Source organism: Lacerta agilis, chromosome 17 (assembly GCF_009819535.1).
Source record: "Lacerta agilis isolate rLacAgi1 chromosome 17, rLacAgi1.pri, whole genome shotgun sequence".
NCBI lineage: Eukaryota > Metazoa > Chordata > Lepidosauria > Squamata > Lacertidae > Lacerta > Lacerta agilis.
Window position 1 is genome coordinate 483955 of NC_046328.1, and position 19992 is coordinate 503946.

The window sequence follows — 19992 nt, forward strand, 5'->3', positions numbered from 1 at the left end:
TGGGGGGGGGGAGTCCTGGCCCATCCCCCTTTCTGGGGAATTAGGTCGCTTGGCCCAAGTACTAAGGGACCACTGGACATTGCCTCTGGTCCCGGCTGGTTTGGAATTGAGAAGTTCTCTCCTAAAGTCTGCCTCTGCTTCTTTGCAGCACAGAACACTAGGCAATCTTTCTGCCATCCCAGGTAAGCAGAAGTCTTGTGAATCCGGTGGGCGCTGAGCCTGAATGCTCTTTGAGGGGAGTCTGGCTTTGGGTAAGCAAAGCTCTGCTGCGCAAGGCAGCCACCTTCTGCTGACATTTCCCTGGCACCTGGGTCCTCGGTCTGACCCAGCAAGGTAGTTCCAGCAGGGGAGCAGGCCTTCCTTTTAGAGCAGAATAGATGGAACCACTCTTGGAGGTGATGCTGTTTGCAGCAGTGCTCCAGAAGGGGTACTACCTGCCAGCTGGCAGGCGGGTGACTCAGGTGCCAATTGCCACGTTTGTGGTGAGTGGGTGGGACACATTGTCAAGGGTGATTGACATGTGCATGCGTGGGAAGCGGGGGGTGGGGCTGGGGAGTGGAGAAGGTGCCTCCTGCCCCTGCTGAGAGGGTGGGAGGGCTGAGTCTGGCGCTGCTGATTCAAATCTAGAGAGATGGAGCACAGGGCAAGCAAGTGAAGGCAACAGGGCTGCTGGACTCCAGAACCATCTCTGGGAGCTGCACAGGGGGTGGCTGGGAGGGAGGGAGGGAGGGAGGGAGGGAGGGAAGCTACCCTGCAGGTCTGTCCCGCCGCCGCCGCCCCCCCACCTCCTGGACCAGCTTGAGGCATCCAGTGATTGGGAGCAGTGCAGCTAGAGCACTCTGCTCACCTAGAGAGCCATCGTGGTCTAGTGGTTAGAGTGTCAGGCTAGGGCCTGGGAGACCAGTGTTCAAATCCCCACTTGGCCATGAAGCTCACTTGAGCCGCTCACAGTCTCTCTCACCCTAGCCTAGCCCACAGGGTTGTTGTGAGGAATTAGAGGAGGAGGAGTAGAACCCTGTGCACCACCTGGAGCTCCATGGAGAGAAAGGTGGGATGCAGTAAAAAAAAAAATTAAATCAGCAGTAGCCCAACCCTGGTGGCAAAATGACATGGGAGATGTGGGGGTGGGTTGTTGTTATTTTAACAGAGTGATGGGGAAGAGGGGTATTGCTGCTTCTGGAGCCACATGGGAGCTCATCTCAGCTTTGCTCTGTGTGCCAGAAGGTGATGGCAGAACAGAAGAAAGGTGTGTCCATGCAGTGCAGTTGGCCTGCATCCCACTTGAGAGAGAAGCAGGGGCACAATTCTGCACAAGGGCCAAGGTGGGAAGCCTCCAGGGGCCACCCAGACTTTGCTGCACTCCAACTGCCGCCTTTCCCCAGAGTCACTGGCCATGCCAGCTGCTGGAAGTTGGAGCCTCACAGGGTCTGCAGAGCCCCAGACAGCCGTCCTCCCTGCTTTTGGGAGTCCTCCTCTACAACTTCCACACACAAGTGGAAAGCAGGCTGGACAGGCAACGGGGCTCAGATGCAATAGGGACCTGTTTTCTCAAGGCTCCTTCCTGTTTTCTTTCAGATCCTTCAATGGGAACAGACACTGGGACCTGGACTGGGTGCTTGTGGAGGGAGCATGTGCCCCTTGCGCATCTGTTTAACCTGGGCAACAAATGAAGGAGACCCCAGAGAGCAGAGGACTGATGCGGGTGACGGTGGCATTGCTGGAGTGAAGTTGCTCCACAGATCCCGGATCTCATGGGGCTCCATGGCGCTCATTGGCCCAGAAGCAATGTGGGGGCACCTGTGGAAAGGCAGCGCCTGAGCTGAGCAGCTTCTCCACTGTGCCTCTGGCTTCTTGAATCCTGGGAACCTGCCTTTCAGGATGGCTGCCCCTGAATCTTTCCCAGATCTACAGCCCTGATGCAGGAGCTGGCGAGCCGCCACAGATGCAGCCTTTCCCCCTCCGGGACCCCCTGGCGCTGCTTGCCCATGGCTGGCCTCTCCTCACTTGCCCCCGTCAGCCTGCGTGGTGTGGGTGCCTGTGGGGACCTTGAGAACTGACTCTCTCTTGCATGCGCTAGAACCCGGTGCCCATTCCGCAGTCCCAAGATGTCTCTGGAATGGCTGACGGGATGGAGTGGGTCTCTGGACCGGCTGAGGGACTTGATCGCCAGTGGGATCCAGTCTGTGCGGGACTGCGACACCACCGCCCTGGGCACCGTGGCCTTCCTGCTGGCCATGTTTGTGTGGTACTGCTACCACATTGGGCGGGAGCAGCCCCGGACATACACCCTGGGGAACTCTCTCCTGCAGGGGGTGGACACCAACGGCCTACAGAACGGCTACACCCACTGCCACTCCCCGGAGTGCGTACGCTGCGCCCACAACGGCCTGAACCAAAAACTCTACCACAACCTGCAGGAGTATGCCAAGCGCTACTCATGGTCTGGGATGGGCCGCATCCGCAAGGGCATCCGCGAGCAGGGCCGCTACCTCAGCAGCCGCCCCTCCATCCAGAAGCCAGAGGTCTTCTTCCTGCCCGACCTGCCCACCACGCCCTACTTCCCCCGCGATGCCCAGAAGCACGACGTGGAGCTGCTGGAGCGCAACTTCCAGACCATTGCCTGCGAGTTTGAGGCCCTGTACAAGGCCTTCTCCAACTGCAGCTTGCCCCAGGGCTGGAAGGCCAACAGCACGCCCAGTGGCGAGTGGCTGACCTTCTACCTGGTCAACCAGGGCACCTGTGTGCCCCGGAACTGCCGCAAGTGCCCCCGGACCTATCGCCTGCTGGGCAGCCTGCGCACCTGCATTGGCAACAACGTTTTTGGGAATGCCTGCATCTCCGTCCTGACCCCGGGTGCCGTTATCGCGGAGCACTACGGACCAACCAACATCCGCATCCGCTGCCACCTTGGTAGGCACCTTCAGTTTACCTTCAGTTCTGGCCTCCTCCCTTTCAGGAGAGCGTCTCTTGACTGTGCCCTTAGCAGTCAGGGGCTCAGGGCACAGACGGAGCCACCGTCCTGGACGGAAGCACAGCAGGTTGGAGGGCAGCTCAGCCCCCTTACCTGCTGGGTGGCAAAGGATTCTGGTTGGCAGCTCTGGGGAGCATCGTGAAAGTGAGGCTGACCTGTGGCCCTCCATCTGCTGCTGGTCTCCAGCTCCCAGCAGCCAGCCTGTCCAATGGTCAGGGAGGGCGGGAGTTGGGGTCTGCATCTGGAGGTCCCACAGCTACCCCATCCCTGCCTTACTGTGGACTTTGCAGAAGTTGAGGCCTGAAAAGGAAGTCTCCGGGGGAAATTTTTCCTTGAGGTGCGTGAGCCCTGCACCTTACAGGTGCAAAGAGCGCGCACACACACACACACATACACACACACACACACACACACACACTCCATATTTTGTAGAGTGGTGTGGTCCATGGATCTGTTCCTTAAAGGAGGGAGAAATTCTATAGGTCCTATAAAACTGACGTGGGTTTCCTCCAGATGTCAACGGCCCTCTGCAAATTGTTCAGGGTGCAGATTTTCCTTTTCAAGTCCTGTTTCCCAAGCAATTGATGGGCAGCCCCCTAAGAGTTAGAACAGTAGATTATGAAATGAGGAGACGCTTGGAATGCAAAGGGGGCCAAAAATCCACAGTAGTCTTGGGAATGGGCTCCCTCCAAAGGTGCCAGAGTCTCCTGCGCTGAAGATGGTGGCAGAGAGGTTGTGGGTGGCCATCTGCCAAGGAGTCTTTAGTTGTGATTCCTTCATTGGACCAGGTGCCCCTTGGGGTCTCCTACATCTCTACAATGTCAGGATTCTGTGCTTTCCTTTTCTTTTTTCCATGCAAAAGTCTGCACCTGAGTGTATTTCCTGCCTTGTTTTCAAGTAGATAGCAAACGCAGCTCTCATTGTTTGCTGGGTGCAACTCGTGCTGCCAGGCTGGGCTGCTGCCATAGCAACCCCTGAGGGGGTCTTGCGTGCTGCCAGCCGGCCAATCTGAGAGTGAAGCCTGGCGGATGCCTCCCTGCCTCCCATTAAAAGTGCCACAGCGGCTGGTCTTGTTCAGCCAGGAAGGGCTGGCGTAAAGCGGGGTCAGTCTCGCAGGGAGCCTGGTCTGGTGACTGCAGAGTATTTGGGTCATGAGTTTTTTTGAAAAAAGGATTGGACATGTTTGTGAAGGACAGCTCTAGGGTGTTGCCATGCCTTTGCTATTCAAAGCCTCCCTGTCCCGATGCCATCCCAGGTGCCAGAGAGGCAGAGCGGTGTAGTGGTTGGAGAGCTGGACTAGTCCTGTGGGACACTAGCGTTTGAAACCCCCAGTCAGCCACGAAACTCACTGGGTGACCTTAGGCCAGTCTAGCCTTCCTCACAGGGTTGTTTTGGGGATTAAATGAGCTGGATATAGGCCACCTTGAGCTCCTTGGAAGAAAAAAGGTGGCTAATAAAAATGATAGCATAGGGAGATGATCGTCTCCTCGGTGCCCCTGGGGGAAGAGTACACTGGACCTGGTGGGCTCTGGATCCAACCTGGCAAAGCAGCCCCTCTGCAGCAAGCCCAGGACTGCAAAAGGTAAGAGGGCAAGATTGTAAAATCCAGCCACTTTCAGGGAACAAGGAAACACAGGTGTTTTGGCTGGCTGGGGTTTGGTTGGCTGCTCCTATTGCCGTTCCTCCTTGGCTCTGCCCATCATGCATCTTCTTTCTTCCTGCAGGACTGAAGACCCCCAGCAATTGTGAACTTGTTGTGGGAGGGGAGCCCCAGTGCTGGGCGGAAGGGCGCTGCCTGCTCTTTGACGACTCTTTCCTGCACACAGCATTCCACGGTGGTAAGTCTGAAGCCCTGACACACCCAGAGGCTGGAGAGTGCCCTGAGGTGTTTTCCCAAGGGGCTGATGGGGGAGGGGAGGGCTTTGCTGGAAACAGGTGTGTGTGTGTGTGTGTCCCTAGCTCTACGTGATTCCCAAGAGCAGAGAAGGGAAAACCCTCTCTGCCTGACTCCTTGCAAAGCTGCCTCAGTACTTCCCATGCAGCTTCTGAGCTTTGCAAGTCAGCTTCTGCAGGTCTAAATGACATTTCAGGTTGTTGGAAAAGATACTCGTGTGCATGAGCATGGGAGAAATATGGAGGAGGGCTTCTTCCCACCACTTCGAGGGCTAGCAGCTTGATTTTTTTTTAAGAATAAAGATAACACCAGGTCTGAGCGCATGGTCCTGTTCCCTCTTGCATGCTAATTAACCATGGGGTGCACAGAATCCTGGGGACTCTTTTCAGCAGAGCACAAAGGGTGCATCCCAACAGTCCTCTGACCAGAGCTGGGGAGGGGCTTTGTCCTGGAAGACCCAGAAAACACATCGTGGTTCCAGACGGCCTTAGCGGGGCTGCTGCTAGACTTCATTAAACTGTCATGGCTGGGAGCTGTAGTTTGTGAAGGGTGCTGAGAGTTGTCAAGAGGCCAGAACCGTTTACGGTGGCATCGTAGTGCCCTAAAGGTATGGCAGTAAGAGAGATGGGACCTGGCGACCAAACTCATCCGTTGAACTGCTTGCCTCTCCTTTTCTTCCTCCAGGTGCCCCCGAGGAAGGACCCCGGGCCGTATTCATGGTGGACCTCTGGCACCCGAATGTCGCTGCTGCGGAGCGCCAGGCCCTTGACTTCATCTTTGCTCCCGGACGATGATGCAGCTTCCTTGGGTGCAGCAGGCTGGAGGGCAGGCAGAGGGTGCCATGCGGGGTGGTCCTGAGCCCCCTCCCCAGTTGGCCTGCCTGTGTGAAGGTCACACACACACAAACTCCATGTGTAGCTCCTTTGCACCAGGTTTTTGGTAATGGAAACTTCCACCTTGCAGTTTTCTCTTTCAGATTCTTTGCTGGGGGGGGGAGGCTCCCAAAGTCCTCCATCCCACTCCCCACCTGCCCCCCTTTTTACTCTGTGGTTGGGCAGTGCCACTGTAGTGTGTTAACGTTGCTAACTGTGTTTTGCAGTGTCCTGACCTTAGAAGCTAACAACCCTGGGTGTTGTTGATGAATGTAGCCGTGTCAGTGTCACCTTGTCATCTTTAAAGACAAAAGCACCCCCAATTCGTCTAACTCAGAGGGGGGGAAGGAGGCTCTTCTTGCTGTAGCTTTTCATGGGGGCTTGGATGGCCTGGGGTCCATTCTTCCCCCCACCTGCAAGAAAACAGGCCCCTTCCAACATCTCTATGTGCAGCAGGTGAGAGCAGAGGTAGGGAGGACAAACTCTGTCCTCCCCCTAGCATGGAGCAGTGGGGTGGGACCCCCAGCCCCCCTTTCTCTCAAACTTTGCATCAGCTTGCTTCGTGCCTTCTCCTTCCTTTTGGCCCCTGCTGCTTTCTGTTCTGGCCTTGAGAATTTGCTGCACCATTCCTACAAGAGGCAGCTAAAGAGGTCGAGGGGGTGGGTTAGCCTCCTGGAAACTCCCCCCCCCCCCAAGCTGCCATGGGGAGTCTGAGCAGCCTGTCACGTATCTGGGAGTTGCAGGGTGGGGGCAGAAGAGGAAGATTTATTTGATGTTCCCCTCCCAATCAGAGTGGCTGGAGGGAGTCTTAAAGCGCAGTGTGTTACGGGCTGGGGACATTTGTGACGGTGAAAACCACAAAGGCTATCCAATAAAAAGAAGTTGTGCTGAAACATGCAGTTGGTTTGTGGGAGGATCGGAACGGCAGCAGCCTCAAGCACCTCTAAAAAGGGGTTGGGGGCACGTTTGCCCCTTCAGAGGGAGGCAAGGAGTTTACAGGGGCCCCCCCCCCAGCCCGCCTGTGCCATTGGTCTGCCTTTGCCAGATGTGTTGGACGGCAACTAACAGCTGGGGTTCCTGCATTGCAGGGGGTTGGATTGGATGGCCCTTGGGATTCCTTCCAATGCTTTACTCCCATAAGGACTAGGATCTTGCTCAGGAGGAGGGCAGGACTGTGAATTCCATCTCAGAAGTGGTGCATTTGAGCGAGCGTAGGTTGAACATGGGGGTCCAGGGTGGAGCATGACCCAAGGCTCCCTCTGCAAAGTGCTCCTTGCAGCCTCTGTGTGTGGGCAGCCTTCCCACCAGCTGCCAGCATATGGCGCTCACAGATGGCAGCAAGTGGCCCTTCTCCGCAGGCAGCAGCGCAAAAGCTGTTTTGGTTCCCTGCCTTTGTTGCTCTTGCAAACACCCCTTCCTGGCGCAAGACCAAGCCACCCACAGCCCTGCTGCCTTCCCAGGGCCAGCACTCTCGTGACTCGCCTTCTGGCAGGCGAGGGGGGTGGGGTGCCAGTGGGGCAGGAACAAGAGGGGACTTTTCTGGGCGGCAACTTTATTGCTGTGCTGGAGGGGGGGGGGCTTACAGAGCAGATGGCAGGAGCTCCGACCTTCCCAACACACCCACTCTCAAGGAAGGCAGCCAGTCACTTTTCCTTCGCAAACATCTGGGACATGATCTGGGCACTTGATGCAAAGCGGAACCGGCTGAGAGCTGTGCATCTGTTCCCACTTGCCCTGAAGGAGTACAAAGGTGCCAGACCCACCACCTCAGAAGGCAGGGGGAGAGGAATGCATGGGCCCGCTGGTCCCCATCAGCACTATGTCCCTGTCTCCTCAAGCCCTGTCGGCCGTGAAGAGGGTGGGCCAACATCACTGGGGGGGGGGGGTGTTTGGCAGGAGTCAATGTGCCCATGCACAAGAGCCAGGCAGGCCACAGGGAGGAGGCTGAAAAGGCAGCAGCTGAGCCTCCTGCAGGTAGGGGTGGGGGTGCGCACGGCAGGAGGCTCAGCTGCAGAGCAACAAAAATGTCTGGTCAGTTACCAGGGGGGAGGAGCTCCAGGTTTCAGAGCTCATCTAAAGCATCAAACTGCCTTCAAACACAGAAACATCTGGAGGGCATCCAATTTGGAGAGGGGAGGGTGGCCTGGTTTAGAAAAAGCCCTCCAATAAAAAGGGTTTTGAAGCTACACTCCACTAAGCTCCACAGAAAAAATGAGCAGGGCAAGGAGCAACAAAATCTTTCTTGGGAAGCTAGCTCTCCAAAGGCAGGCAAGAGTCTATAGACGAGTGTCCAATGATGTGCTTTTGGGAGGAGCATGTTCCCTCGGAGGAGTTCTCCAGGGAAGGGGGGAGCTGTGATCTTGCCCCTTGGAGTGGGTAGGTGGGGGTGGGCATCCGTGTGCTCTCCCAGCTGGAACTGAGCCAAGGGGGGGGGAGATGGGGCAGAGGGGTGGTGAGGCAGCGGCTGCTCTCTGGCCAAGGCTTGCTGAGGGTCTGGGCCGAGGGCCTGGCTGGCGGGGCTTCTACCAGCCACACGGTGGGGCTCTGAAGTCCTGACGGTCCTCAACCCATTTCATGGAACCGAACCAACAAAGACTGGTAACTCTGTAAGAAGTCCTGGAGGATTGCAGCCCATGCAAGGAGCCTCCTGGGTCTCAGAGGAGGTTCACTCCATGCTTGAGCAGCTTCTGCTTCGCCTTGCTGGCCAGGCCAAAGGCACTGTCGTGAGGGTTGGGCATTCCTGAGTTGCGCAGAGGGGAGGCCACCTGCTGGAAGTAGGTCTCCTGGACGGCACTCCGACATGCATACACAGCAGTCGAGGTGTTCCTGTGGGGTGAGAAAGCCACATTTCACAGGTGTGACCAGAAGGCAGGAGAGACACAAGCTGTGCCAGTGGGGTGGTGCTTGACCCCATCCCGGTGCTTCTGCTGCTGCAAACAGGGATCAAGTCTAGAGAAAAGCCTGCTGGATCAGGCCAATGCCCGCCCCCCCCCCCCAGTCCAGCATCCTCATAGCAGCCAGCCAGATGCCTTTTTCAAGCACCAGAGCCCTCTTCTCCAGCAACTGGGAGGCAGAAGCATTCCTCCTTCCAACTGGGGAGGCAGAGCAGAGCCATCATGGCAAGGAGCCATTGGCTGCCCCCTCCACCACGGGAGAAACTCCTCTGAGGAAAGCCTAAATCTGCTGGGCCTTTTTAGTTTACAGATGGTAGGAAGAGAGAGGAGATGGAGGTTCATGAAATCACAGATGGTGTAGAGAAAAGGCAAGGAGAAAACTGGAAGCCAACAAGGTCATCTCTATTTTCTGGAACACACTAGTAGGCACTTAAAGGACACCATTCAATTATAAGCAGATTTTTAGGAAAGACAAAAGAGAACAGCTGTTTTTTGGTCAGCATTCTTTCAGGCAAGGAAGTTAGACCCCCCGGCAAGGTGGAAGCTCAGTCCAAGGACAGGCAGGCAGGCAGCCAGCACCAGCCTTTCCCAACCTAGTGCTCTGCAGGGGATGCCAGCATGGCCAATGGTCAGGAGGAGCCCCACAACAGCTGGAAGGCAAAATGATTAAGTCACATGAATTTCTCTGGCGAATTCCAAGAGAACCTCAGCTGGCCTTCTTGAAAGCCAACGCTGGGTGTCGAGAGTGGCAGAGGCAAGCCTGGGCATGGCTTGGGCACATCAACAGCTGTACTGAATGCAAGAGGAGGCGGGGCAGGGGGGTGCTCTTCAGCAAGCAAAAGAAAAAAACCCTTTTTGCTGAAAAGACACAAACAAACATGAACTGGAGCCTCAAGGAGAACTGAAAAGAGCGAGCAACTTGCTTGGTCAATGCAAGTGCCGAACAAGCAGGGATTGGGCTGGTTAATGGGCATGGCTAATCTTTCAAACCTAGCAGTTTGAAAGCACGCCAAAAAGTGCAAGTAGATAAATAGGTACCCTAGCGGGAAGGTAAACGGCGTTTCCGTGTGCTGCTCTGGTTTGCCAGAAGCGGCTTAGTCATGCTGGCCACATGACCTGGAAAAACTTATGCGGACAAACATCGGCTCCCTCGGCCAGTAAAGCGAGATGAGTGCTGCAACCCCAGAGTTGTTCACAACTGGACTTAACTGTCAGGGGTCCTTTACCTTTACCTTTAATCTTTCAAAGTTTGTGGTCTTTCCTTTCAGCATAAAAGTATTTGTTCTAGTTAGACCAAGATGTGGATATGGTGTGCTGTTATCTTGCAGAGCAGCAGGTGAAGAGGAATGGAAATAAGCGACCAATGCATCCTTGCCCCCTCGAACCAGGAGGGAAGCTGCCTCGCTCTGCCTGCTGGAACGCCACCATCTGCTTGCCAGCATCACGGCTTGCTTCCGCCTGAGTGATCAGGGCCCAACAGCAAAACTGCCTTCCTCCCTGGCCAATTGTCAGCCCTGCTGGCGCGCAGCCAACCAGTGGCTCTGGTTGCCAGAGAAAGACACTGCTTCTAAACCTTCTAAGAGCTGCTCCTTACTCTGAGGCCCAGATCCCATTCTGGCTCCAGAGACAACTGGCAGCTCCCTCTGCAGCCCAACTGCACCCCGTATTTATTCCTGTCCTGTGTGCTTATGAGCCTCAGGCGGGAGGAAAAGCCAGGCAGGAGCTTTTTCAAAAGGAGCACTGTCTGTCACCTGCACGCGCACAGGGGCCTCCCCCTCCCTCCCCACCCCCTGCCTTACCTGACCATTATTTCTGAAGCCGTGGGCAGCTGGTGGAAATTGGCATGGATCAGGCTGGCTGCCCTCAGGAAGGAACGGTCTGGGGGGCTATTAGCAGGCAGGAAGTTGGCTGCAACATGAATGAAGGAGGAGCCAGGGGTTAGAATCTCAGAATGGCAGAGCTGGAAGTCCAACCCTCGGCAATGCAATGCGGACCAGAAATGTAAGACATGGGGGGGCTGAATAACAACTTCCAGCATTCAGAGGTCTGCTGCCCCTGTCCCTTCCATACTGCCACAACAGCTGGAAGCCAAGAAAGACCCAAGAGTCCCTAAGAGCAGCTCGACAGCTCTTGGCTGCTGACTCCCACAGAGCAGGCTCTCTCTGAGGCCCCCCATGCCCCCTCAGCACTTACTGGCCAGGACCTTCTGCACAGCATCATAGTGCGCAAAGCCATAGGTGACCTTGGCTGTGGAGAGGCTGTCCTTTGGGAGGGTCTCCTTCAAGTGGACCTCCAGGCCATTCAAGGAGGCCAGGGTGCTGTGATACTGCAGGCCAAGGGAGAAAATGAGCTCAGTATGCCTGCAGAAGGCACCTGCCCTGTGCACAACAGTCCCACACCAGGCCAGGGCCAGCTCACACAGGACAGCGCTTGCTGAGCTGCAGCAGGGCCTCCTGCACCCTTGGGATCAAGGCAGAGCTTCCGGCTGCCAGGACCCTGCAGAGCCCTCCGAAGAAGGCTCACCTAGGAATCCCAGAGCAGAGCACACCTGACTGCACTTGGGCGTCCGGGGGCCAACGCCCTCTTCTGACCATGCTCTTTCCACTTGAGCACAGTGATAAGAAAGCCATTTCAGGGGAAGTGGGGGAGGCTCCTACTCTGGCTAAGGACTGCAGCTCAGAACATCCCCCTGGCACGCAGAAGCTCCCAGGGTCAATCCCTGGCAATAACTCTAGGGCACGGCTGGGAATGTCCCTGTCTGAAATCCTGGAGAGCAGCTGACAGAGCAGTTGATACTGATCTAGATGGTCCAGTGGTCTGACTAGGTCCCTCTCCACAAGACCACACCCTGTTCCCCTCTCCAGCTCCACACTTGGTGGGGGGGAGGGCTAGTTCGGTGCAGGCTCCTCCCATCAGCCCTGCCAGAGACCCATGGAAAATGGCACTTGCAATCCCTTGGCTTCTCCACCCGGTTCCCTTTGCAAAGCTCCCTTCTCCTCTTCCTCCACAGGGATCCTGCAAGAGACAAGGGACCCCTGCTGGCAGGAAGGCCATGGTGCAGGCTAGCACTCCCCAGAGGCCAAGCCACTTTGCTTGGTGGCAACCAATGCTCAAGGGGGGGGGGGTCCTTTGGCAGCAAGATGAACAAAGGAGTCTCTTACCACATCCTCAACAGAGGTTTTGGTGTGTGCAAAGTGCTCTTCAGCCAGGAGGGAGAGCACCAAGCCTCGAACATGGTGGACATACAAGACCATCCTTACCAAAGTGGGGCCACCTGACCCACCAGTTGCTCCAGCAGAAATTGGGCCATCTTTGCAGTTGCCTGGGCCTCCCTGGGACCTGAGAGAAACAGAGAGACTTATCTCCCTCCCCTGTAATTCTCCAACTCAGGATCCCCCAATAAAAGTGGTTTGCAGAAGATTTGGGGACAGACCAAAGGAAGCCCTTCTTCACACTTATGGACGGGGAAAGCCCCCTTCTACTCCCTCTGCTCCTTTGCCAGATCCAAGGATTCCAGAGTCACCTACATGCTCCTTTTGTAAAGGAATGGATGTGGAACAGCCCCACTCAGGGCTTCATCAGAGAGACAAGGTCTTCCTCCTCTGAATCTCTTTTCAATAGGGAAGCCCTCCAAGGGAGCTGAGGGTGTGTGTGTTTGCTTTGTGCTATTTAGAGGTTTACTTACAACCAAGCACTATAAACATTTTCTTAAATAATTAAGTTAGAACCTGCAGGGCAGCCCTGGTTTAGCAAGGAAAATTTAACTTGCAAAAATACCCTGCCTTTACTCACAGCCCAGTGATGGATACTGTTGGGGTTCAGGAGATTTGCAAAAAAAAGATGGGAGTGTATTAAACACCAAGGCTTCCCTGTTGGCTTCCCTGTCTGACAAATCACACATAGCAAATCCAGGGTGCAAAAGGCTGGTGCAAAGGAGGAACATATGCAGGGTCTGAAAGGAGGAACCAAAACCAGGGCTGGCGAGAGGCTCTTGGCAGGGCTGCTGCTCCTGTCTTACCTGACCATCCACTCCACGGGGAAGTCCCGGAGGGCGGCTGCTTCATCATCCAAAAGGTAAACAGCGGTGATCCGGACCCCTGGAGGTAAAGGGGGCTCTGCAAAGGGGGGCAGAGCGCTTCTTAGGGAAAGGAAGAACAAGTCTTGGGTAGACTGTTCGGACCTATAAAGCGCAGCCCCAGTTAAGTCACTTTATTAATTTTTATTTATAAAAATATTTATAGACTGCTATTTCATAAAACAACACTGTAAAAGCATATAAAAAGTTAAAAATGGACAGCAAGTAGCCATTGTGGAAATATGTGTTAATTGCTTGCATAAGCTTGCCAGAATACAAAAGTTTTCAGCAGGTGTTTAAAAACTGGCACCAAAGGTGGCAGGGAGTCTGGGCCAATGACACTAAAGGATCTGTTTCTGGCTGCAATCCAGTGAGCCTCGCCAACTGGGGGAACAATCAACAATGCTCCTGCTTTCTTTTTTAAGCAGATCCCACAAAGTGTAGCAAGCTGTTCTCTCAGGGGCTGGAGAGCAAAGCTTCCTTGCTGTTCCATAGGATCATTTGCTCGCATAATGCAAAACAGCCTGCCAGGGAATGGAGTTGAGCTCACCTAAAACTCCTTTCTTGGGATCACTAACCTACATTAAACAAGGCAGGGGAGAGGAGAGGGTGAGCAGCATGGAGGAGGTCTAGGAGCCAGCCATGGTCAAGCAAGTGGAGGGCTGAGAATGCAAAGGTCTCCAGCACCAGGAAGAACTGGGATGAGAGAAGCTCTCCGAGTAGCACCAAGGAATCTGCAAGATAGGAGGAGGCGCAATGCCTGCTGCCTAAAGAAGCAGCCCTCTCTGAACCCCCCCACCTGAGCATCCTTTGGATGTAGGCCAGCCTCCACAGGAGTCTGCTCTGCAATACGTTGTGGGCATCAGAGCTCAGCCTCTAAGCATATGTGGGGCCCATTTCCCCCTCGCTGTGATGTACCTCCAGCTCCTACACAGGCGGCAGGGCAGAGGAAAGGGCATGAGGGCCCAGCACCCAGAGACGCAAGAGGGCTCCGTGTGGTCTCTCATGCAAGCAGTCCCTGGCAGACCCAGCCCAGCACGCCTCTCCCCTCCCTCCCGACACTTACCCTGAGTCTGCAGCACAGCCCCCTTTCCTGTCTCGCCCTGAAAGGGAAGGCCGAGAGTGGCACTGGGTAAGCTTGATAATAAAAGAGACAAGGCAGATGCCAGCAAGGGTTCCAGGCTGGAGTTAAGGACAGAAGAAGAGCCTGCTGGATCAGGCCAAAGGAGGCCCATCTAGTTCTCAGAGTGGCCAGTCAGGTGCCTGTGGCAAGCCGCAAACCAGGAAGCAGGACCTCCTGCGGCTTCCAGCAAATGAAATTCACCTCCCACTGTGCAGGCTGAGCATTGTGGCTAGGAGCTATTGATAGCCCTTTCCTCCTCTTCCTCCATGGACTTGTCTGATCCTCTTTTAAAGCTATCCCAGTTGGTGGCCACCCTGCCTCCTGATGGAGCAAATTCCACAGTCCTGCATCTTCCAACATTCAGCTTCACTGAATGTCCACAAGTTCTAGTGCTATGAGAGAAAGAGGAGCTGACTTCATCCACTTTCTCCACGCCAGGCATCATTTTATAAACTTCTGTCAGGTCACCTCTTCCTCGCCTTTTCTCTAAACTAAAAAGTTCCAAACGTGGCAACCTTTCCTCAGTGGGGGTTCCTTCACCGCCCTTTTCTGAACCTCCTCCAACTCCACAATATCCTTTTCAAGGGGAGGTGATAAAAACTGCACGCAATCCTTCAAATGTGACTGCACCATAGATTGGTGTGATGGCATTACACTTGCAGCTTTATTTTCAATTCCTTTTGTAATATTTTTACTTAGAAAGTGTCTTCTGCTTCCAGGAAAAGTTTGGAGCTGTGTTTGCCTCAAGAAAAAACCTGTGCATTTGAGGCAAGTGGTGGATAAGGAATGGCCATGAGAGGTTAGGAAGATCTAGTGAAGCCTTTTTAGACTTTCTTCAGCAATCATGAGGACCAGAAACCTGACTTTTAACATTAGCTTTCAGATTCCACCCTTGCACAGTAAGGAACCCATGCACTAAGTTTTTCTCAGGCGCTGAGCCAGCAACGAACCACCCCTCCCCCTCCCTCGGCTGGGCTGAAGCTCACCTCTGAGGCTACGTCCACCTCCTGCAGCAGAACTCGGGCAGTGAGGTCTGGCGGCAGCTGAGTGCTGACAACCCTGGTCAGAGATGGGGAAAGGAGAGGTGACAAGTATTAATACGAATGTCCCACTGGTTTCCTGAGGTTGGATGCTGTGTTCCCTCCTGGCTCTCAGCTGAGCGAGGTGACCTAGGGAGAGCTGTAAATGCTGCTCAGAAACATTCAGACAGTTGTGGCTTGATTTACCCAGAGTGGGCTGTGTGGCCCAATCCTTCCCAGGGTCCAGCCACAAGACAGATCCCTGCATGCAGGCAAGTCCTTTGGTCACCCTGTCTATTTCACCATCTGGGAGGCCCAAGGGGTGAGTCTACAGAAGCAGACATAGGAAATAGTGGGTGAAAATGTGAATTATGGCCTCTGTGGACAAATGTGAGGATAGTACAGAGCAAGTAGCAGGGCTGAACGACATGTGCACCAAACACACTTGCTCTGGAGTGCAGGAGGCTGCCTTAGACAAAGTCAGATCATTTGCGTTCACCTTCCTCAGTACTGTCTACACTGGCTAGCAGTGGCTCTCAAGGGTTCTGGGGGGGGGGTCTCTCTCCCAGCAGATGCTATTGGGGATGCAAAGTGGGTGCTCCAGCACTGAACTACAGTCCTTCTCTTAAAAGCCAAGCTTCCAGTCCTCAGCTTTCTGAATGAAGGGCTCATTTCACCTGCAGCAAGTCAGATCCTTAGTCCATTAAGCTGTGCACTGTCTTTTCCAGCCCACCTTGGAGATGCCACCAGGGACTGAACTGGGGACGTTCTGCATGCAGAGCAGGTGCTCCAGCACCAAGCTAGACCAGCCTTTCTCCAATGGGGAGTGCAAGAGAGTCCACACAACAAGCCCTCAGTCATGATACTCACAGCCCCTGATAGGAAATGCATCCAGCCCGGACATGGAGGGTGCGCTGGCAGGTCTGCAGGATGAGGGCTGCTTTCAGCAGGAGCAAAGGATCCACCTGGAGAGAGGAGCACAAATGAGGCCGTCAGGCCTTCCTGCCACCCTGTGGGGATGTGAGGTGAGAAGCCCCAAAGAAGCAGCAAGGTCTGCAGGGAGTTACTTTGGTTTTGTCCAAGGCCCAGAGGGAGTTGAAGATCTGGTGTAGGTCAGTGGTGTTTTGCTGCAGGTGCTCCATATAGCGATCCCATGCCTGGTCCAGCTCCTCCTGGGCACGTTCCTGGGAAAGGACACAAGAGGCCATGTCAGCAGAGAGTTTATCCCTGGTGGGCGAGTTACAGGCTGCTCATGGGCTGCAGGAACCTGTCCAACAGAAGCCAGGGCAGCAAAACGGGAGAGAAGAGGTCCCTAAGATTCCAGAGGACTCAAGATTTCAGTCCGGGAAGCAGATTTGCACATCAGGACTCCTTTCTGAAGGACAAATAAAAGGAGCAGTCAAGGTGGAAATGTGCCCAGGCCCTTGCAAAGGGCTTTCCCCCCACGGCCAGCTTCTGAGCATCTTGGATTTGGGGGGGTAGGGAGGAGAGGTGGGTCTGGATTGCCTTGAGAGAACTACACAACTTCCAGGTCACACAAAAGCCTTTGCTTAGAGAAGCCCACCTGTAAGGGAAGGGTGCAGCAGGCTGCAGAAGCCCCCCCCCCCCCCGCAGGGCAAGGAGGCTGCAGAGAGCAGGCCAGCCTGAAGGTCAGCCAAGGCAAGACTAAGAGGTGTGGCTCCAGGCTGTGGGCAAAGGCTTGAGGGTAAGAACACAACAGGAAACAGGAGGGAAATGGCTGGGAGTCAAGGCAGCATCTGCTCAGCAAGGCCCCACCATCCCCTTGGACCAGCAATCACCAAGTAAGCCTGGCGAACAGGCCCATTGTAGAAGCAGAAGAGTCCCATCAGCTGCTCCAGGAACCGCCTGCAGCTGATGTCAGGGAGGTCAGTAGTGCAGCCCAGCACCTGCAGCAGAGAGGAAGGAGGGAGACTCTTGGTGAGCCCCATGGAACCAAGCCAAGGCAGGCCTATCTAGTCAGGGCACTCAGATTCCCCATGACAGCCAAGAACATCCCTCTGAGAATCGGTGGCCCTCAGGAGGAAGGCTGCCTCTGAACATGGGCCTTCCATTCAACTATCAGAGCAAAGATCTCCCAATGTTATATAGAGGAGCACAAGAACAGAGCTGGAGAATCACCTGGATGAACATGTTGCTTCCATCCCAGAAGCTCCAAGAAGCCCACAAGCAGGGATGGCAGGCCAGTGCCCTCTCCCATGTCTGCTCCTGGCAACTTGCACTCCAAGGTAGGCTGCCTCTGTTCCATTCAGCTAGCATGGCTAGCAGCTTCTTCCTGTATAAATGGTTGCCATCATGCAGCCTGCCTGCCCACCCACACCCACCTTCGAAGATTTCACCATCGCCAACTTTATTCCTTCCTCGGGCTTTATTCCCGTGCTCAGAAGAGCAACAACAACCTGTTTCGCCTTGCAGTGACTCACCCAGATGTAGCTTCCATCCACTTTCACGGAGAGCTTGAGCTTCCTCAACCGTATGAGGCCAGGTGGAGAGCCCGAAATCTCCTCCATGCAGCGAACCACGCCAGCTATCTGCCCGCACAAAAGCTCTTGATGGTCCAGAGGAGTCTGAGAGATGTCGGGAATGAAGAGTCACAAAATGGTTATGCTATGGATTAGCCATGTCACATTCCAGGCTACGGAGATCTGCTGAACTTGGAGCATGAACGGCCAAAACCACCACAGAGTGACAAAAGATTGCATCAGAATGGAGCTCTACCCCCAGTCTTACTAGGTCCCTGCCCCAAGGAGCAAATAGTACAATGTTTGCCAGCACAGAGGGATGGAGGAGAGGGCTATGGGGCCAACTGAGAGCAAATTAAATTCTCCGCATGCAGATTTTGTGGGGAAATAAGCCAGCCCTACCTGGCGGGGGTTGAAATAGCAGATCCCAGCCTGCGTAGGATCTCCTTCTTCCTTCACCTTTGAGCCGTCATAGAGGAAAAAGCAGTTCCACCTGCAAAACATCAGCGCCATAGCATTCAGGCTGGGAGCAGTCAATATTCTCCAGGGGGCAACCTAGTTTTTCCCCAGGCCAGGGGGATCTGTACATGGTGATGTGGGGAAGCTATACTCTGTAATTATTGAAGGCATGTTTATAAGGGAAGAGATTCAAAGCACAGCTACTGACTTTCCAGGTGACCTTGATGCTTCTTAAGAGAAGGGTTTCAAGTGTGTCAGAGACTCTTCACTTCCCTGCTCCCTGCATCTCAAAGGAACACACAGGCGCTGAAGAAGGCTAAAAGAAGCTGCCAGAGAAACTAAGGAATGGCACTGCCCCAGTACGAAGCAAATGAAAGCAACCAGCCCTCCCTTATTTAAATAAGAAGAACATAACCCAAGAGCCTTGCAGTCCAGCATCCTGATTCTTGCAGTGGCTGGCCAAATGCCCGTGGGAAACCCACAAGCAGGACAGAAGAGCAGTAGTCATCTCCTGCTGCCATTGACCTGCTGACATGTATTCAGGGGCATGTTCCCTCTGATGTCGGAGATAGCAGACAACCACTGCAGCAAGTAGCTGCAGATAGCCTTCTTCTCAATGAATTTGATATTGGAGGCCATCACATCTTGTGGTAGCACACTCCACAGTTTAAGGATACACTGTGTAAAGAAACACTTCCTTGTGTCCTTCTTGAAACCCTCACTCTCATTTGCTCAATGTTGGAGTTTCAATTGTTTGTTTGTTTTAAAAAAGAGAAAGATTGTAGGAAGCAACCCCCAGGATGCTGTAATAGTACTTACCAGGCCCTGGATGTTGGATCAGACTGCACACAGTCCGCCATTTAACTCAGATTCTCTTCACCACATCTCATTATCTTCATACAGTGCTTCTCATCAGAAAAAGGTAGAAGAGGACTAGATTCATATTCCAGGAGGTGGTTGATTGCTCCAAGAACCCATCACATACTTAGCTCCTGAGTGGGGTCTGAATAGGGATGGCCAAATCCCCCCAATGGGTGGCTGGGAGGGGGGCTTTCTTACAGATGCTGATGCCAACAGGTCCCCCTCAGCCTCATTTTCATGCCAAGCACATTCATCCAAAAATCAGCACCCCAAAGCAAGGGAATGTGGATGTTCACCAAATATGGATGCTCAGTCAGTCAGTCAGGACAAGAGAAACAACAAAGACCTTATTTAGCATCTCAGCAGCCACTTGGATGCCAGTTTGGGGACTGAAGAACGTTTTAGCTGAAGCCTCCAAACCAAGATTCTTTGAAGCTCTCGAATGTCTTGTGATTCCTGCTCTGGGCGTGACTTCCTTCACCCTAAAATTAAGACGTATGGATTAACGTATGAAGTCTGCTGCCCAAGTCATGTGACCCACAGCAGCTGATAGGTGCCCAGCATCCAATTTTAACAAGAGAGCCAGGATGGTGCAGTGTTGAAGGGGCTCAGAGTAGGACTTAGGCAAGGGTGGCTTAAAGATCGGACAAGGCTAGCCTACCTCGCAGGTTTGTTGTGAGGTCCTGCCCCTTGAACACGGGACTGTGTCTTGAAGGAAGGACAAGATTTTTAAAAGGAAACGAGAAGAAACACAGCCAAGTAACTGCTTTCGTGTAGTGGCCGCGCCCCAATTCCATTCCGCTCACGGGGTGAGCCCAGGGAGCCCAACTCTCCACCGGGGCTCGGGCTCTCTCGGCGAGGCGCCTCTGCAGCCTAACCCAAGGCGGGGCTCCCGCAGGCCGTGTGAGAAAACTCCCGCTCTCGGGGTCCCTCTCCTGGCCTGTCCCTCGAGATGAAGTCCGGCGAGGAGAGGGCGGCGTGTGAGGCGGCAGAACGCAGAAGCCCCCCCCCCCGCTTCCCAACAACCCCCCGCCCTGGGGGAAAAGAGGCGCTCTGTCCATGCTCAGAGGCCAGGCCTGCCCACTTCCCTAACCTGAGAGACAGAGAAGCAGCCAAAGGGGCGCGGCCTCTTCCGGGTTCCACCGCCACGCGCTCAACGGTCCGCACGTGACGCGCAGAGAAGGGGAAGGATCGAGGCCTAGGGCGAAATGCGCAATGAACACATCCGGTTTGCGATGGAACGGGGTCGGAGGAGAAAGGGAATGAACGGGCAGGTTTGGGGAGGGGGAAGGAGAGGGCCGAAGACAGACATTCCCCGCAGAGCCCCGAATGCCTATGCTCTGG

The 19992-nt window shown here is 54.5% G+C and overlaps 2 protein-coding genes across 4 annotated transcripts; one reads left to right on the forward strand and one right to left on the reverse strand.

Moving 5' to 3' along the window:
* The first annotated feature begins 1558 nt into the window (after nucleotides 1-1558).
* On the forward strand, nucleotides 1559-6630 carry ASPHD2 (aspartate beta-hydroxylase domain containing 2). Its single transcript, XM_033174762.1, has 3 exons — nucleotides 1559-2910; nucleotides 4696-4809; nucleotides 5550-6630. Exons 1-3 carry the CDS (start codon nucleotides 2106-2108, stop codon nucleotides 5657-5659), a joined length of 1029 nt encoding a protein of 342 aa, XP_033030653.1. The 5' UTR covers nucleotides 1559-2105; the 3' UTR covers nucleotides 5660-6630.
* Nucleotides 6631-7026: 396 nt separating this feature from the next.
* Nucleotides 7027-19477, reverse strand: HPS4 (HPS4 biogenesis of lysosomal organelles complex 3 subunit 2). Of its 3 annotated transcripts, XM_033174756.1 has the most exons (14): nucleotides 19310-19461; nucleotides 18607-19130; nucleotides 17731-17821; nucleotides 17290-17433; nucleotides 16648-16755; nucleotides 15916-16032; nucleotides 15719-15813; nucleotides 14816-14888; nucleotides 13773-13809; nucleotides 12650-12746; nucleotides 11793-11970; nucleotides 10825-10957; nucleotides 10431-10539; nucleotides 7230-8563 (listed from the first exon to the last, which is right to left on the reverse strand). In XM_033174756.1, the coding sequence occupies exons 2-14, from the start codon at nucleotides 18645-18647 to the stop codon at nucleotides 8392-8394; spliced, it is 1395 nt and encodes a 464-aa protein (XP_033030647.1). In that variant the 5' UTR covers nucleotides 18648-19130; nucleotides 19310-19461; the 3' UTR covers nucleotides 7230-8391. The 3 variants fall into 3 exon arrangements, with proteins under 3 accessions (XP_033030648.1, XP_033030649.1, XP_033030647.1); XM_033174757.1 differs by lacking the exon at nucleotides 16648-16755 and having other exon boundaries at nucleotides 7027-8563; nucleotides 19310-19477; XM_033174758.1 differs by lacking the exon at nucleotides 18607-19130 and having other exon boundaries at nucleotides 7227-8563; nucleotides 19310-19462.
* Nucleotides 19478-19992: the final 515 nt, after the last annotated feature.

What these genes read in the sequence shown, in the direction of transcription:
- ASPHD2 (XM_033174762.1), top strand. Translation starts at nt 2,106, where the DNA reads ATGTCTCTGGAATGGCTGACGGGATGGAGTGGGTCTCTGGACCGGCTG. An exon ending in CCGCATCCGCTGCCACCTTG is followed by an intron (nt 2,911 to 4,695) that starts GTAGGCACCTTC and finishes TTCTTCCTGCAG; the next exon opens with GACTGAAGACCCCCAGCAAT. An exon ending in GCACACAGCATTCCACGGTG is followed by an intron (nt 4,810 to 5,549) that starts GTAAGTCTGAAG and finishes TTCTTCCTCCAG; the next exon opens with GTGCCCCCGAGGAAGGACCC.
- HPS4 (XM_033174756.1), bottom strand. Translation starts at nt 18,647, where the DNA reads ATGGCGGACTGTGTGCAGTCTGATCCAACATCCAGGGCCTG. An exon ending in GATCCAACATCCAGGGCCTG is followed by an intron (nt 17,822 to 18,606) that starts GTAAGTACTATT and finishes GATGTTTTGCAG; the next exon opens with GTGGAACTGCTTTTTCCTCT. An exon ending in TGTGCAGAAGGTCCTGGCCA is followed by an intron (nt 10,540 to 10,824) that starts GTAAGTGCTGAG and finishes TTCATGTTGCAG; the next exon opens with CCAACTTCCTGCCTGCTAAT.